At 40.4% G+C, this 18,379-nt stretch overlaps 2 protein-coding genes across 4 annotated transcripts; one reads left to right on the top strand and one right to left on the bottom strand.

The window, feature by feature from the left end:
- The first annotated feature begins 459 nt into the window (after positions 1 to 459).
- On the top strand, positions 460 to 8,342 carry LOC103986252 (uncharacterized). 3 transcript variants are annotated; one of them, XM_018825675.2, is made up of 12 exons: positions 463 to 691; positions 1,998 to 2,162; positions 2,235 to 2,353; positions 4,182 to 4,256; positions 5,679 to 5,772; positions 5,873 to 5,932; positions 6,087 to 6,152; positions 6,238 to 6,336; positions 7,313 to 7,357; positions 7,632 to 7,734; positions 7,946 to 8,034; positions 8,202 to 8,342. In XM_018825675.2, exons 1-11 carry the CDS (start codon positions 584 to 586, stop codon positions 8,032 to 8,034), a joined length of 1,023 nt encoding a protein of 340 aa, XP_018681220.2. In that variant the 5' UTR covers positions 463 to 583; the 3' UTR covers positions 8,202 to 8,342. The 3 variants fall into 3 exon arrangements, with proteins under 3 accessions (XP_018681221.2, XP_018681220.2, XP_009402471.2); XM_009404196.3 differs by lacking the exon at positions 8,202 to 8,342 and having other exon boundaries at positions 7,946 to 8,158; XM_018825676.2 differs by lacking the exons at positions 6,238 to 6,336; positions 8,202 to 8,342 and having other exon boundaries at positions 460 to 691; positions 7,946 to 8,158.
- A 183-nt stretch (positions 8,343 to 8,525) lies between these two features.
- On the bottom strand, positions 8,526 to 11,743 carry LOC103986253 (RNA demethylase ALKBH10B). Its single transcript, XM_009404198.3, has 7 exons — positions 11,198 to 11,743; positions 10,192 to 10,319; positions 9,918 to 10,035; positions 9,736 to 9,834; positions 9,540 to 9,655; positions 9,292 to 9,446; positions 8,526 to 9,209 (listed from the first exon to the last, which is right to left on the bottom strand). The coding sequence occupies exons 1-7, from the start codon at positions 11,646 to 11,648 to the stop codon at positions 8,753 to 8,755; spliced, it is 1,524 nt and encodes a 507-aa protein (XP_009402473.2). The 5' UTR covers positions 11,649 to 11,743; the 3' UTR covers positions 8,526 to 8,752.
- Positions 11,744 to 18,379: the final 6,636 nt, after the last annotated feature.

The raw sequence follows: 18,379 nt of genomic DNA, 5'->3' as shown, positions 1-18,379 counted from the left end.
AAACTTGTGTTTGGTTAAGACCAGGGAAAAAAAGTCTCAATGCATTTGTCTGGTCCAGTTTCTATAGGAAAGGGGTGAGTTCTATTCTATTATTTTCACCATAATAATATGAAGGCGAGGTGTCGGCCTGGTGGCACCGTTGTGTCAGTTACATAGAGCTGAAGTGTAAGATCATGTTATTTTCACCATAATAATATTATTATTTTTATGTAGGTGCAGAGATTTTTAAATAATATTTCTATTTTTTAATTTAGAAAAAGCCTTTCACGCTGTACTTAATAAACAACAATTGTTTCCATTTTTATGTTAAGAAGTCTAAAAAGGTTTCGGTCCGCAGGCGCTCATCTTAGGGGGCCCATAGCGCATGGGTCCACAGCCAGCGGTTGTGAATGGGAGCCACTTGGAGGAGAGACGTCAATGGTGGAGACGGATCTGTTGGTACTTCCCAATGCGAACATCGCGGATGCCGAACCGAACCGGTCGCAGTCGACTCACGCTCGACAAAGCCAACGAGAACGAGCCGTAACGACATATTTCTTTCTTCTTCTTCATCTTCACTTGCGGGCGACGCGAGGGAGCGCCGATGTCCTTCTTCTTCAAGCCGTCGTCGCAGTCCAAGCCGGACCCGGCGGAGCTCGCCGGGGCCATCAAGGAGAGCTTCCTCTCTCTCGACACCACCACCATCGCGAAGGTCGTCTTCCCCATTCTCTCTCTCTCTCTCCCCTCGCCTTTCCCCCCAACGATCTGGTTCTTGATCCCTTCGTCTCCGCCGATCCATCATCTGATCCTTAATATCTGTTTGCTTCGGTGCAATGAGTGGCAGATCTGAGATCTAAACGCGATTTCCTCGGTTTGCATTTCGTCAAGAACCTCTCGATCGAGTTCATTGTGGAATTTTCTTTTCCTTTGACCTTGTTTCGATCCTGGTTTTGAGATGTTGTTTTGTTAGGTTATGTGGTTGATAGAACTCTTTGTGGGATTTGTATTTACCTTGAACATACTCGTCGCTTCTAGCTTCACGCAATTACTGGAGTCTGTGTTCTCCAGATGTTAATTTGCTGAAAGTATAAAGTAATTAAAGTATGGCCGATCAAGGGGCGGGCTGTTAAAATATGAACATAACTTTGCGAGGGTTAATCTATGTGATCGGACTTGGGTATAACCCTATGCCCTATCTCCTATGCATAAATTCTTACATATCCTACAACTGGTGGAATGGTATATTTTTATATACACTTCTTGATTTAAGACGGGTTAGACTTTAATACTATTATGATTGCTTTTAAATTTTAATGTCAAATCTTGATTGTATTTATCCAGAAATATGACTCCTGTAAATATGATCAAGTCTTGAATACTAAAGGTATTCTTATACTAATTTAGTAAAGAGATTATTAGAATATTAACATATATATATATATATATATATATATATATATATATATATATATATATATATATATATATATATGTGTGTGTGTGTGTGTGTGTGTGTGTGTATATTTCGTTTGGTGATTCATTGATATAGGCTTTCAACTGAATGTTCTTTCTCTATGTACGCATGTCATTTCTTCAAATAATCTATAAATAATGTTTTATAAGTTCATGTGGTTAAACCCTTGACTTTCTGAATATATATTTGAAGATGTTACTCTACTGCAGCATTAGTCTAGAGCTAAAATCTTCACGTGTGCATTCTTTTCCAATTCTGGCAAGCACCCAATCTGTGCCTGCTGGCTAAGCTTGTCTCTGTCTCATCCAGCAGATGTTGAGTTTGCACTCAGCCATTCTGCTTATCTCAAACTGTCATTTTTTATTTTTCTATGCCCAAAGGCAGCTTAACTCCACATGATTCACAAATGTCAAAAACACCTTTCAAGATAAACATATGCCAAGTATTTTTAGAGAGACAACAATGTCATGCACTTCTTTTTGATAGCAGAAGCATTTGAGTTGATTTCTTCATTTTTTTAAGCAATTATACTTTGTTATTCTAGGCTCTTGAAGAAGTCGAAAAGAATGTCCTTTCAATGAGGCAAATGCTTTCAGGGGATGCAGAAACCGAACCAAATCAAGATCATATTTCACAGTTGGTTGTTGAAATATGCAAAGGGGATGTCCTTGCTCTATTCATTCATAAGTTGCCAACTTTGAGTTGGGAAGTAAGTTCAGCCTTCATTTGGTACAATTATGACCATCATTGATGCCAAAGCTAATCGATGCTTTCAAATCAGGCCAGAAAAGATTTGATGCACTGTTGGTCCATTTTATTAAGGCATAACGTTGATTCTAGATATTGTTGTGTGGAATATATTGAGAATCATTTGGAACTTTTGGACTTCCTCATTATCTGGTAAGTTATCTGTCTCTCAAGCATATTTAGTTTGCCATCTTATCTTCAGTATGTATGAGAACACTTCTTCCTGGCCTCAATATTCAAGTGAACTTAGTACATAGTTGATTAGCTAATTCTATGTTTTGGTTCTTAGGTTGCTAGATTGTGGTGAGGATCAATTGGGTATACTTGGGAATCTTCCATGACTAGCGCACGGACAACCCTTTCTTCAGTCAAGCATCAGTGGCTAGATGTTGGCTTCTAAGTCCTATATGCAATAAGTAGCTTAGACCATATGCAATTCAACCTTCGTATGGCCCACTGGGTCCAGTCTTGATACATTGAACGTTGTACAAGATGCTTTCGCATAGTATTGAACATGAGATCTATCAACTGTGCAACAGTGCACTAACCACTAGGATCTCTATTGAATGATTACAACATGTAAAGTGAGCCTTTTGTTGAGGTCACAAGCTGATAGGATAACTTGTGTCCAAAATGCTTAATTCCAAGTTAACAAGAGTACATCCATCAACCTCTTATATGTTGATCTAAGTTTTAGTCCACTTTTGATGTGGGTCTAAACCGAGATGACATAACCTGCCCCACTTAAAGGACGTTAAGCACCTACATAGCCCAAATCACCCTAGTATAGTGCATGTGAGGCCTACTCCAATGGTCCCTCCAGATCACACTCTTTGGCCCCATTGGACAGGTAACCCTTTTCTACTCAAACCCCTTGCCATGCCCAATACTAGATCAACTCTGGTTCCATTTTGTCATGACTCAATCTTATTGGATAATTGTTTTATTAACTTCGTTGAGTCTAAACCACTAGTCCAAAAATGTTTAAGCTCAAGTTAACAGTAATACACCCATTAACCCATTAGCATGTTATATATCAATCTAAGTCTTAGCCCACTTCCGATATGGGAGTAAACATACTCATCTAGTTGGAACTAGCCCAAGTTGTAATTAGCCTCTTAACAATAGTACAATTGTTAGCCTCTTATATGTCAATCTAAGTTCTTAACTTCTTATATGTCAATCTAAGTCTTAGCCCAAGTTGGAATTAGTCTCAAGCTGATCTTGTTCGATTGAACCAGATCGGCTAAGGTGTGCTTGGGCCACACCTAATTTACGGATCCAAACTTGAATCGAGATGGGCCTTGCCTTACATTGCTCGGGTGCCTACGCGAAGGTCCCTATCGCCTGATGATTTCGATGTCTTCAAGGAAGAACTTTGCTCCTTTTAACAGCATGTTTGAATAGGTTCCCTTAAGTTGGTTTAGATGTTAATCTTATGTTAACTGCTTGAAATATGTTGATCTTTTTTTTGGGTCTTATCATCATCTTTGGGTATCTTCAAGGAAGAACCTGACTTTGCTTTTTTTAACAGCTCGTTCAAATAGGTTTCCTTAAGTTGGTCTTCATGTGTTGATTTAACTGTGATTGAATTCATAAGGACATGCGAAGGCTAAAGCAATTTGATATAGTTAATTTTTACATATATCTCACTTTAGGGATGTTTTTGGCATCCTAAATCAAGGCATTTTCTGTTCAGTCAAAATTAGGTTTTGGTAGCGTATTGAAGCATGCATTACACCTACCCTTTAAGTATCAAACTACATTATCTTTAGCCTTGGAATTGCAGTAGTTACTATCAGTAACAAGCAGTGGAATTGTAGGAGTTCCGCCCGACTTCTACTCTGGTGTCTTTCTGTTTAGCCTTGTTCACTTGCAGTTTTCTGGATTTTCTCACTTCTACATTATGACAAGAAACTACATTATGCTGGCGTTTTCAGTTAAGTCTTGAAGCTTAATTTAGTTACTGATTTCCAAACAGTTACAACAACAAAGAGATTGCGTTGAGCTGTGGTAACATGCTGAGGGAGTGCATCAAATATCCAACTCTTGCAAAGTAAGCAACTTGAAATCCTTGCTAATTTTGGTTTCTTGTCATCATTATCTGTCTATGTCACATCCCAAGTGGACTTCCAACATAGAAACATCCAGAATGTACCAACAAATCAAATCAGTACCATAATGTAGCAAGCATAATTTGACATTACAATGCATGTTTAAAGTCTTACTTAAAATAGACTAATCGCTCAAATAATTTAAGCTTGATCATTTATAAACTTAACACACAACTTGATAATCCTTCCACCTTGATGCTCATTTAGATCTTGTGGCTTTGAAAAGTTATAAACAACACATCTAAAATGTAACTAAAACTAGTTTTATATATGATGCATCTATAAATTTATAGACTAGTTTTAGATTAGTCTATAAGTTTTAAATCAAGTTGTGGGATAAACATATTAAATGAATTGTTTTTCTTTCAGCAACTAATCTGTTGAAACAAAGACTAAACTTGGCTTGTAATATACAATTATGCTTGTTATGTTATGGTACATTCTGGATGTTTCTATGTTGGAAGTCCATTAGGATGTGTCAGTCAATCTTATTTGTTGTTGGCATATCTGAATGTATTCAGTTAAAGTAAATGCATAAATATTTTAAGGTTGCAATGTATGGTTAGCGTTTGCAAAATATAACTATATGATCGTATTTTGATCAGTTCTTATTTTGTTTCATATGCTTCTCCAAACTAATCAAGATCTGCATCTTGCCAAAAATCTACCAACTACAGCCTTACTGTATAGCTACACATCAATTGAAGTGAAACTATTCATCACAATTATTGTTAAGAAATTATTTTATTTTTTACAAATGTAATGTTATAAAATTTTCACTTTAAAATGGTTGTTATGTTATCTTTATCTTGTATACCTAGGCCTTCTGAAGTCTCTATTTGGCAAGATGATTTTTTTAGTATTCTGTTTATGATTCATATTGACAAATAAATTCAACATTGTTCAATCTACTCAACTGATCAGTTTGACACAGGACATTTTATATTTTGTTGATATTTGGATTTTGGATACGAAGTCTGTGTCAGAATTGTCTGCAGAGAGTGGTTCATTGATTTTAAGAACTATCTGATTGTTATTTACGTAGGACAGACTGCAATATGTTTATAATTACATGAGTTATTTGATTTCATTGAGTTTATTTCCTTTGTCTTCAAATAATCCTGCATACTTGTGTGTGATTGATACCTCCTTAGATAAATCCCAAGTGCAATGACATGAAAGCAGTGACTTACCACGTATTCTTTAAGAAACATAGGATCTTAATGAACTTTGAGGAGCAGGTTGAAACAAAACTGTGATATTTATAAGTTTTTTCATATGAAATTTCTAACTTCTCATTTATTATATTATGGCCATTAATTTTTTGATTTTGAATGCATTTTGATTTTGTAGTGATCTTTCAGATGTATCCTGGAATCAAGGAGCTTTGAATTATTTTTCAAATATGTGGAACTGCCAACATTTGATATTGCTTCAGATGCTCTTGCTACCTTCAAGGTCAGTGTTGCTACTTTTGGCATACCTATCATCATGTTTTAGACTCCACGATTATGTTCATGCACTGTCCCATGCTTACTCATGGATGAAATTTTGGCAGGACTTGCTTACAAAACATGAAATGATAGTCTCTCAGTTTTTGAGTTCACATTACGTTCAGGTCAGCTATCAAGTTTTTCATGTACTACTTTAGTTGTTCAGGGGTCAAGTTATTCAAATCCAACTTATTGCAATAATTTGCTGGAACATTCTACTAATTAGACAAGATGTTTCTGGTGTGTTTTCTTTCATCTGATTGAAGAGTTTCATGGCAGTTCTTTGAGCTTTATGAAAAGCTATTGACATCTCCTAACTATGTAACAAGAAGACAATCCTTGAAGGTTAGTGTTATTAGTGATCTATATTTAGCTTCTGTCTCAGATTATTTTGTCATTAGTAGTAGGGTTGATGTCAGTTAATATTTAGATTCTCTCGGATTTCCTTTTGGAACCCCAAAATTTGCAAATAATGAAGCGCTACATTTTAGAAGTTCGGTTCTTGCATATTATGATGGCATTACTAAAGGTAAATGATTTTTCAGTTTTTTTCTCCTATACTACTTTCACTAGTTTATTGTATGTTTTTTAAAGTTGTAGTTTTGCCTGATGTACATTGTAGTTTTATATGCAATTACTTTATTGTGTCCAATTTTGTATTTCTTGTTATGTGAAAAATGGAAGAGTTCGATTATATTCAACACTGTATTAGAAACTATAGCAAAGTGTGATGACAAAAAACTTATATTGGCTCCATATGAAGTTTATTCTTTCCATTACCTGGTCATGCAACCCTAACTCCAGCATATATAAATATAAATATAAATAAATAAATTGAGTACGTGGTCACCAAATGTGTTGTGCCCTTTTTGCCTATTAATCTAAAAAAGATCCCACTGTGTCCTAATGACAACGTTAAGGTCCCCCCCTCGCTAGATCCCATCATATCCTAACAACAATTTTAGTTTACTAAGGTCCTCCCCCATCCTCTCACTCACTTCCCTCCCTCATCCCTAAAACACTTGATCCACAATCTTCTATCTGTAGTCTAACTCTAGTTTTTATGAACATTTAAGCAATGGTTGCATCTAAAATTTCATATAGACTGTGAACCATCAGAGCCTATAGCATCTAAAATAGAGATTCATCTTGCAGCTGCGTAGTCACTGCTATCTCATTGTTTAGTTGTGGATTTCATGTAAAGAAAAGATAATTTAGTTGTGAACACTTCATATAACCATTTTTTGCTTCAGCAAGGCAACTTCCAGAAAAGAGTGCACATGCCGTTCTTTTAATCTCTGTTTCCTTTTAATGAATGCTGACATTTCTGCTCCAAAGTTGACTATAGATATACAATCGTGTACCTTTTTGTTTAAGAATTGATATCTGGTATAATGTTATTATATGCTATTTATGGTCCATTTGATTTCATTCATAAAGAGTATTTATATTAAGTTTTGATAATCATATGGAGCCCTAATCTGCATATGTCGTATTCTATTTAGGACACAAGCAAAAATATCCAGATTTCTGCCTTCCACATTTTCAAGGTAGTTGTTTTCTCAGAACTTTTGGCACAGTTATGCGAAATCTGCTGATAATGTGTATTTCTTATGTTTTTATGAGTTAGTTGTCTTTTAATGTTTTACCTTGAAAGAGGAATCATAAAATTTAGTAATAAACTTGGGTTAACCAATTGGTTTTTAGGTCATATAGTACTCAAAGTTGCATATTGCTTTATATGCTTGCATTGCCATGAAGTACGAGATTTTATGTTTCTACTGATGATTGTTTGTGTAATTCCTTTTTTTAACCTAAAATTAGGTATTTGTTGCTAATCCGAATAAGCCACGGGAAATTATTGAGGTTTTGATAGACAATCATGAAGAGCTGTTGATGTCACTGCAAAATCTTCCCATGAGCAAAGGTAAATTTCTGTGTTATGTATCTGTTATTTGACATGTTCTAGATGAAAAATGAGTCATCTCATGACAAATATTATCGCATTGGACTGACAACGGTTTGTCGTATGATTGGGGCACACCTTGATATCAGCGCGGTTCAGAACTAAAAAAGTAATGAAGGAATCAGCCTCCCATCTCAGTTTCATAGGATTCACTTCTTTTGTTCTGATGTAGGTGAAGATGATCAATTTGAAGAGGAGAAAGATTTAATCATCAAGGAGATTGAAGAACTTTGCAATCTATCGAAGGCCACGACGGCATAGGTCTGCCTTCTTCGTTTTATATGTTTTTTTTATTTTTATTTTTATTTTTTGTCTTATTTGTTTGTGTGATATGGCATTATTTATATTTGATCAAATCTGGTTTATTAAGAACAACATTCATGGAGATGATGTATCTCTCTCTCTCTGTCTCTCTCTCTTTGGGTCAGAATGATACCTCATATCCTCGATTGCTGAGGTGGATCTCACTCGTATCGCCCACCATCATTGTGGTCGGAGGCCTAGTGTGATCTGACATGCAGCTCCGCATTGGATCCTATCAATTCTTGCCTATGCGACAGGTAAAATATCTCTCCCTCCGCGGTTATACCGTTGCATAATTCATAATTACTTTATGAATTGAGAGCGGGATGGTTGGTTCAATGGGATATATGCATAATTACATCAAGAAATAAGCATGTTCCATAAAGATTCTAAATTAGTCGGATAGTTGGGAGATCGAATAAGGAAATAGTGTAGAGGACACTGACACCTAACACAACTCGGAACTTAAATATTTCAAAATTCCGACACTCCCACCATTTCTGTCAAAAGCAAAAGTACACAAAACTCCTCTCCGCCATTTCTCTCTCTCTCTCGCTCTCTTTTTTTTTTTTTCTTTGTCACCACAGTCACCACCACCACCACATACACTACCATATTACAAAGACCCCAAAAAGGAAACATCACCTCAGAAAGTTGCTAATCTCTCTCTGCACACCTATGCCTGCGCTTCTAACGGAGATGGCAGCCTCCCCTTCTGAAACCGAGGAGGAAGATGCTTGGTGTGCTTCTTGGGGCCGACCGTCCACGGCAAGAACACGCCCGTGCCATTGCGGGGCGCCTTCTTGCCAGGGCCCACAACCATCGCCCTGCGCGGCGCCACCATTACCACGGGGCTGTGGAGAGCCAATCCCCATGCGGCCGGTATCACGCGATGAGGCCAGGCGATGACCCCCGCGGTAGCCACCTTCCGCGGTGTCGTCGTCGTCTGTGCTGTCCCGGGTTGCCAAACCGTCATCGCCTTGGTTGGCTGCAACGCGGTAGGCGAAGCCGCCGCCTGGCGAGCGGCGGCATGTCTCACCTTCACGAATGTGACGATGACCCTCTTGTTCGGTGAAGCGCAAACAACGTGCCTCGCCATGTCCGCGCTGTTACCGCGCATGACTAGGAGTGACCTGCGACCAACAAATATAAAAAGCAAGTTCAACCTTCTCATCATCGAGATGGACATTGGTATCCGGTCCATCGCATACATACCCTTGCTTGATGGGAACCGTCAAGGAACCCTTATAGTTTCCTTCATGATCGCTAACAAGAGACCGCCCAAAAGCGATCGTAGTTTCCGAGAGGACGAGTGTGGAAATGGGATTGTCCAAATGCGGAGGTTTGAAGTACGGCTGCGAGTGCTCATCCTGTGAAGCCACACGAGAAAACCCGGCATTAGAATTACGAAAGGTTTCAGGCACATGCAAAGATTTGCTCGAGAGAAAAAGGGGGCGTGTAACCTCGTCGAAGAAATTGATGATGCAACTGTCGGGCTTCCTAGTCTCCGGTATCAAACGCCATTGAACCAAGTGATCGATTACAGTCTGCAACTCGGAGGGAATTGGTTCGATGTTACCTGTGCATCAAACATTTCTTATGTCAAGACAATCTCAGCTTACTAATCGAGTACGAAGAAGCCAGAAATGGGGCTTTTACTTGCTGCCTCCGTCGTTGATTGGAATAGTGGGACGCCAAGCTGAATGATCTCTCTCTTGTTCCCTTTCATTTCTTTGTTGAAGAATATATACGTCTCACCTGAACACACATGCACAAACTTCATGGTAGAAGGTGGGCGATATATATAACAAAAAGAAGAAGCATCAAGAACAGAACTTTACCTGGGAGTTCGCCGCCGCGCCCCGCAAGGCGGAGCTCATCTACGAATTCAGAGAGCGTGAGCAGCTCCGAGTCTGTGAAGATGTGCTCGTACAACTTGAGACCCTTCACAACATTGACCTGCTCAAAGCATTTCACGAGTGGAGAAGTCAGCAAACGGGGATCAAATGGGGAGCTGGGAAACATAGAACCGAACGACTACTACTTCCTACGCCATCTTCTATTGCATCTCTATACAGAAACTGTGCCCAATGATGGTGGTAAGATGGAACTCGCCATGTGCCCTTTCACCGACTCCTTGGCCACAAAACCTTTCGAGATCTTAATCCTCTCCGGACGCACCGAGCCATCTACTTCTGCTTTCACATCGGCCTTGTCCGATGAAGATGGTGCTTCTTGGGGTCCTAAAACCACACGAAACCCAATGTCAGTGAGAACATTGATGCCGAGAAATCAACTTCATTCAGCGGCGTATTTTAACAAGGTCGGCCGCCGTTCCAAAGGTTGAAAATCTAGATGCATAGCATGAATTGCTTCCGAGGAACGCCGCGGACGGGCCTGGCGGACTTGACCTCACGCTGTCGGGCGGCTGCCACTTTTTCTACTCCCGCCCGCCGGCGGTTGACGTCAAGAACGCGACGCCGGACCGCATCGTTACGCCTCTCGATTGAGTCGCAGCCGATCAGGGATCCACGCCACCTCCCCTCCCCGATCGACAACCACCTGATCGAACCTGTGCCACGTGGCACAAGCGTAACCGTCCAATACTCCCTCGACTCCCCGTGCCCCGGGGTTGTGGCGCCCAGCCTCGTTAACGTACTTCTCCCTCTAATAGAAGTTCACGCCACCCTCTCTCACTCTCTCTCTCTCTGATCTCTACCGCCTCACTCTACAAGTCCAAAAGGAGGAACTTATCGTGAAGCGTGAAATTAACAGTGCCCGAAGGCGCGGGAGTACGGCGAGTCCGCCGCAGCCCGTGAACCCTTTCACGGGCCGAATTAAGCGACCGGAACTCACCCTCGCAGACGAGTTAGCCCGGTGAGGCGACCTAGAAAACCGAGTATAGATCGGAGCATCAACAGCACCGTCCGATCTCCCTAGAAGGGTCAGTTAGGTGGTGGCTCGCGCGAGACGAACCGATACTGATGCCGAAATGCAAGTAAAAAGGATCTCCGGAAGGTTATCGAACACAACGTGTTATGTAAAATTAAAATAAATCAGATAAATAATTTTTAATTCACTAATTTATTGAAGAGTAAAGACACCGATGGTTGATACTTACCTCCGTACGCTTCACCGTCTTCGACGCCCCTTTGATCCGAAGAATCTCCGGAAGGTTTCTCCTCTGCCGCCGCCGTCGCTTCTTCCTCGACCGCGACCTTGGGGTCGGCAACTACCGCCTCGGGAGCAGCAGGTTCCTCCTCCGCGGGAGGGTCGTCCGGGGCGAAGGAGGCGGCCGCCGCGCGGTTAGCCACCACGAGGCGGAGCTCGGCGGAGACGTCGGCGATGGAGAAGTACTTCTGCAAGTGGAGAACCGGGATCCAGTTGAGGCGGCGCCTGTGTATGGCCGCGAACGCTGCCTCGTACTCCTCCCCGCCTTCGATCTGCGCCAGGTGGCCGCACAGCTCGTCGATGATCGCGTTCGCCGCCGCGAACTCCCCCCGGAACCACGCGATCATCGCGTCCCTCGCGTACACCGCGGTCGCGTCCCCCGCTCCCGCCGCCGCCGCCATCGCCGCCACCAACACTCCTAGAGAGAGAGAGACAGAGACTGGGAGAGAGGTTGGAATAGGAGGAGATGAATGGGAACGAGGACAAGCGGAACTACGCCCCGAGGGCTCTATAAATACTCGGGGAACCAATGCACGCCTCAGCTGACGTGGCGGACTGGGAGGAGTGGAGGACGGTTAGCGGGACGAGCGGAGCGATACCGCGACCCCAACGGAACCATCATCGGAGATAGAAGGTGCGACCATCTCGCGAAAAGTAGGCTCACCGAGGTGAGGGGATCCCGTCCCTTCGCTTTCCGACGCGCGTGGTCCTCGCACGATCGGTGACGTCGACGCCTCCGCGGCCGTTTGATCCAGCGGACCCCGCGGCGGGACCGGTGGGCCCGGGGATCTCCACCGTCAAATATTCATCGGGCTGTTTTGGTCAACAGACCCCTCGGGCTACCGTAAGGGCGAAGCCCCATCGGACGGTTACGAGATCGCGGAGTATGGACTCTCCGGCCCGTGATACGTACACTATACGTACGTTCCCCGTGGAGAGGGGCGTGCAGATGTCGTCAGGGAGCACGTCCGCGGCATCGCGTGTGCTGTGTCGCGCGAGGCAGGGAACACGGTATATCGCGCACTCCAACGTGACCGTCCTCATCGCCAAAGTATTCGTGCCTATCTCATCTATTAATCGGATAATTAAAATGGGATGATGCATTGAATCTATATCATGATATCAGCGGGTGGCGAAAAAGAGACTGCGTGCATCGGACGGCTGTCATGCGAATCAATTCGATCAACAGTTCTCTCGGATTAAAGTCGACGTTAGAATATTCTGATCTGATATTTCATGATTAGGGCCAAAATGGCTCCTCGTGGAATCGAATCGCTCGGAAGGTTGATTTAAATTAAGGCAATTAATCTGCTCGAGCTACATGTCGTCGTCTGTCCCGTTCCAAGTATCACGGTATATATATATATATATATATATATATATATAGTTTGGGGTGGCGCATGTGATGTGGGTTGTGCTGTGGAGCCCCGTGAAGCGTGCAATTAATTCGTGGAGGGACAAATTTTGTCTCGTATTGCACGAGGTGTGGGGCCCGCGAGGGGCGAGAGATGGTTGGTCGATCAAGGGGAACCTGACGTGGGACCCGAAGGAAAACGACCGCAACGAAAAGGGCGAAAAGAAGAGGAATTTTTAGGGGGTAGAGAGATCCACCAAAAAAAAAAGAAAAAAAGAAAATTGAAGGGTTAAAAAGAAAAGGAAAATATAATGTTTGGTGGGGTCCAGTGAAAATATATTATTTTTTAGGTAAAAACTTCTGTAAAAAGAAAACAATTATTGATTTAGAAAGGAGGGAAAAAAAAAAACAGGAAGAAGGAAAGTATCATGGTTTGCGGTACCGGTCTGTACCGCCTGTACTACCGGTCCGACAGACTTTCGGTATGCAGACCATATGTTACCGTTTCGACACTCTAGTAGTACTGTGGCACTGTAGCACTGCTACAGTGCTCGGCACGCCTGAATATACCGCTCGATACATCTGGGTGTATCGAGCGGTATACCGTACCGTATCGGTACCGAGCCCAGGTCGAAACTCCGGTACGGTACGGTATTACGAACCTTGAAAAGTATAATAAAAATTGGTAACTACAATAGAGGGTCAATCTGTAATTGGGTCCATGAACCCCTTCTCAAACTCCCTTTCTTGCCTCTTATTGCCATGCCAAGTGCACCATTATGCATTCTCCTCCATACTAAATGTCATTGGATTTGATCACTTAACAATACCTAATTTTGAATCGTCATCACTGGTAAGTTAGTTAACCTGGATGGAAGATGATATGAAGTGTAAATATTTTTCCTAAAGTCAAAATTCTTTTGGACAATTTATTAATTGATTAATCCATTCAATTTTTGATTGGTACAAAATATCTCAAACATATTTTTTTCAAATGCTTGTAAACTTCACTCATAAGTTTTTTTTTTTAATATAAAAAATGGTCTCAACTTACCGTTTTGATTATATATATTTTATTTTATTTTTAAATATTATCATCATTATCATTATCGAGCATAAAGAGGAATTATTTCCGTGATTCGAATCACTTCACATGAGTGCTGGATTAAGGTATCTCCCTCCTCCCTAGTAGTAGTAGGAGAAGAACATGCTTTTATCCTGCCTTTGCAAAGGAATGTTAGGCATAAAGCGTCATGGTGGGTGGGTGGGTGCTTGGCATACTGAGTGAGCCAACACTTTAGATGATTCCACGGACAAAGCAGCTTGGCATAAAGCATTTGCTTCGTTTCTCTTTCAACTGACAGGTAATGAAGGTAAGAGTTATTCTAATTCCATGGCCAAACGAAGAAAATAAATTGACTTGCAGCCTGTAATGCTAGAAATATTGATCCAACCAAATATAATCTAAGGTCAGAATTTACCCTCACCTTGTCGAATGCTGAAGGACTTTTGACTTCAGAAACCTGGGGAGGATCAAGAGGTCAGTGGTACTGACCTTCATGTCTTTGTACAACACTGAAACAATGTTTGGAGGAGTCGAAAAGTCTTGCGATTTGAAGGGTGTGACTATGGAAGGGGGTTTATTTCTTCCTTAGACTCCGTTGTTCTCGTTTTGAATTGTTGAAGCCTAAAAAGTCACAGCTCGTACTCCATGCCTGTAGAAAATGCAGTGGTGAATAGTCTTCCTGTGAGAGATTCCAGTCATATATGTATGTATTTTCCATGCATCAAAACAAAGTATGCTCAATCTACAATGCCTTCATGTGAACTTGACATTGGGAAGCCAGACGTCACCAGATGACAACTGAGCTTATAATACCCTACTGCTCGTGGTTTCCCATTTGGAGTTGAAGTGAAAGAAACAGTTAACAAATGACATTGATACTACTGGTGATTCCAAGGAAAAGAGAGTGACTATTGCATGCCCTCTCTAGATTGTTTTACTAATCAGAAACTATAAGGCTATAAATCTTCCTCTCTAAGATCAACCAGAATATATCAGACATCATCAAAAATAATTCTTGGTTCAAAAACAATCATTCAGATTTTTTTTTATAGAAAACCAAGGAGAAAAGTAGGATCTCAACTAAACATCATTAAAATGATACTTCTCAGATATCAAGAGTAATATACCAGAAAAAAACCCTATGGTTTTTTTCTTCAACTCTCTCAATCTATGGTAACTATCTTTCTTGGTATGCATTTACCTTTCTCATAATATATTAGGGCTATGACTATATTTATATTAAATCCTAAGGTCTCACCAGTTGCCACAGGAGCAGGGCCATCCAACAGGTATGATGGGATTTGATGCATCTTATGTCCTTCACTCCCAAATCTTTATGTGAGCAACTTTGTTAGGACCAGAAGTACTTTTGTCACTGCTCAGGAAATGACAGATATAACAGTACATAAAAGAGGCTCAAACTTCAACACCTAAGTACTTAGGTGCGTGAATCCTCGTCCATGCAACTCAATATAAAATATGAATACTGGTGAAACATAATTACCATCATTCATCAACTTGCATCACCTTGAATAGTTGTGCTTAGCATGCAACATGTTTGATACTTTACACAGGGCAAATGGCCAGAAGCAATGTTTAACTCTAGCACATCAATTCTCTGTGATCCTACTTAATGAACAACAATGTGTTTAGAGGTAGAAAACGATCAATGGAAACCATAACAAGCTTAGCATAAATATATGCACTTATATATCATGTAGCAAAACATAGGACCACATTTTTTGAGAATATAAAAGAAAGAAAAGCATGCACTGCTCCTCATAAGATTTGGGACCAGATTTGATGGGGGATGTGACATTTGCTTTTGAAACAAGAGCGGCTGTTCAAGCATGAGAGTAAAGCTTGCAGAAAGGATCAAAAGTGATGCGACAGAAGGGGAGATAAATCCTTAAGCATTAGTCCAAAGAATAGTCCTCTCTTCTTCCCTTCTGAGTTTTGAAGAATAATCTACAGGGAAAGAGTGAAGGATGTTCTGCATAGATGACCTTACAGTGCCTTTGACAGCCTAAAACTCTTAAACCTGGTGTTGTATCTTTCACATATTACTACAATAACAATGCATGTAGAATATATAGCTGAAAATTTCATCCACTTATGAGGCGCAATGATGGAATGTATATTTTGTTTATTCAATCACATGAAATTCTTGTTGTCATGTCATAACTAATGAATTCTGCATTGTAAGGCCTGGCTTGTGATCTCACGAATGAAGCGAGTGTTACCATGAAAACAACTAGTTCCTAAAATAATCTAATGAGTGAATGACTCCATCAAACTCCAAACTGAGATTAGACAGAAAACATGAAACCTGTGAAAGGTTTCAAAGATAGAGCCTCTAATATTTAATTGCATGCAGAGCTACAACATGTTGAAACTATGTCATCAGATGCAAAGATGCACAAAGCCAACATATGTTTTAAGCAACACTATAACACTTAGCAATCCTGGCAAGAAACGAAGTTTCTACTGCATCATTATTGCATGGGTTACTAAAGGGTACCTTTTGAAAGGTGAACCTGAGAGTATCATTTGCTCGAGAAGCATTGTGCAGCACAAATGGTTCCATCATTCATAAGGTTCTTGACTCAGAATATACCCTTTCAGTAGCTTTCATCTGTTGTGCAAGTTGACTACGCATGAAGCATCAAAGGAACTTTTGTGTTTTTGGAGCCCACCAATTGGGTGCATGAGTTCCATCTACCCTCTACTTTTTTTTATGCAACAAACCAATGCAAGATGACAATAGCCCATAGAAAAATCATTGCAGGTATACATGGATGAGTGTTTAACCAGATTGTGAGAGTATTTGGATGGGGAAAATGCTATACAGCATGCACTCATTCATTTGAATAGTGTAGAGTAGTTCCTGCAGCAATGGCAAAAATGATAACTTGATAGGATCATTGGAGATGCTGCAGTCATTGCTTTAACCATGCAGTGGAGGAATCTGATCTTTCTCTTGCGTGTAAGAAAGCATGTCTTCGTTTTGGACAATCAATCAAATCAGTGAGAGAAGTAAATTTATTAAAAAAACAAATTGAACAAAGAGATAACACAAACCTTCCATTTAGTGAGCCACGTTAGAGCTCTTTAAGTTCCAGTCCCTAGAGCAGGCTGTGAGAGTATTTGGATCGGGAAAATGCTATGCAGCATGCACTCATTAAGTTGAATAGTATACCTGTAGAGGCATAAATAGTTCTAAGTTCCAGAGACATGTTGCCTGGTGTCTCAGTGCTTCTTCACTACCACATTAACAGTATCAGCAAAGCCTGTCACTTCCTCATGATGAAACCAGTAATATTAGCAACACAAGCTGTATAATATTAATTGCAGAGTTTTCTTGAGGAAGGTATGAATTACAAGATACAAGGCTCCAAATACACATTAACAAAACGGCTTCTTTTGCTAATTGCTAATTTAGAAAGTTATAATTAAATGCAAGTTTGAGCACATAGTGCTGGTATAATTTGAAAGAGAAATATCATCCAACAGTCTTGAGGAAGAGAGACTAAATCTACTAAACATGGTAGCTGGAAAAGCATCTGAAAGATTCAGCACCAACTAAAAACCCTTCAGACTTGTTAATCTAATGATACCAAAGCTATTGTTAATTAATTTGTATGTATAAACTCAACCAAGTATGAACAAATATTTTAGTTTTTACAGGGAGAAACCATAATTCTAATTTCATTTTCCTTTTTACAAGGAAATCCCTGTTACACAACCACAAGACCAAGAGTACCAGTATTTATAATCATTTTTGTTTGATCTTCGCCTATTACTTTTACACATCAAACTTGTTTGGTTTTGCCTTGAATCATAACTATCTGTTTGGTTGGTTCTGCATCAGTCTGGAAATAAATGAGGCCATGTTTGTCAAGGTCAATTTTTCTTGGTAGCAGTCTCCATTATCTTGTAAGTGCTATCAGATGATTCTTGAGTGTAACAGTTTCTTGTCGCCTTCATTAAAAAGTCAGGCCCCGTGAGGCCTGTTACTTTGGCTGGTTGACTCTAGAAATTGTGTGACACATGGCAAACCAGATCACTTGAGATCTAAATGGTTCAACAGAGAGACCTAAGTCAATATGTAAGTATAAACAGTTCAACTATTGTGTGCAACATAAATGGAACTCGAATGAAAGATAGACATAGTTGCATAATATTGGAAAAGGAAAAAATGCTTTCAATCAAAATTACTAAACGGCGTGTGAAGGAAGTCAAAGAAAACATGAAACCTGCTTGGACTTTATTTGCCATTCTTGCGTTTGAAAGAAGTTGGATTTTGTTCTCCTTTCATTCCACATGGCACCTAATTGTTGAAAACATATTTTTAACGCCAGAAATTTTTTTTATAAGTATGATTTTTCAACAATCTTATTCACTCTGTTGTATGCATAAAACCATAAAATATAATCTTTTTTGTGCTACGATAATTACTCCTCCTGGAGCGGATGGGTGAAACTTGACGACACGCCAAAACCTGTAAGCCAAGACATGTTAATGTATTAGAATTTGGCAGTCTCCATTGATGGCCCTGGAAAGGCATCAACTTTTAGACTCTGGTAAGAACAAGACACATCATGAGTTCAATCCTGACAACCAGATGAGACATCCATGTTTTTTATCTTTTCTTTCTTTACTCAACGAACCCACCGATATACCTTAATGCTGGCAAATGCCAATCTGCTGCT

Source organism: Musa acuminata, chromosome BXJ2-5 (assembly GCF_036884655.1).
Source record: "Musa acuminata AAA Group cultivar baxijiao chromosome BXJ2-5, Cavendish_Baxijiao_AAA, whole genome shotgun sequence".
In the NCBI taxonomy this organism is placed as follows: domain Eukaryota; kingdom Viridiplantae; phylum Streptophyta; class Magnoliopsida; order Zingiberales; family Musaceae; genus Musa; species Musa acuminata.
This window is presented reverse-complemented; position numbering and strand designations above follow the sequence as displayed.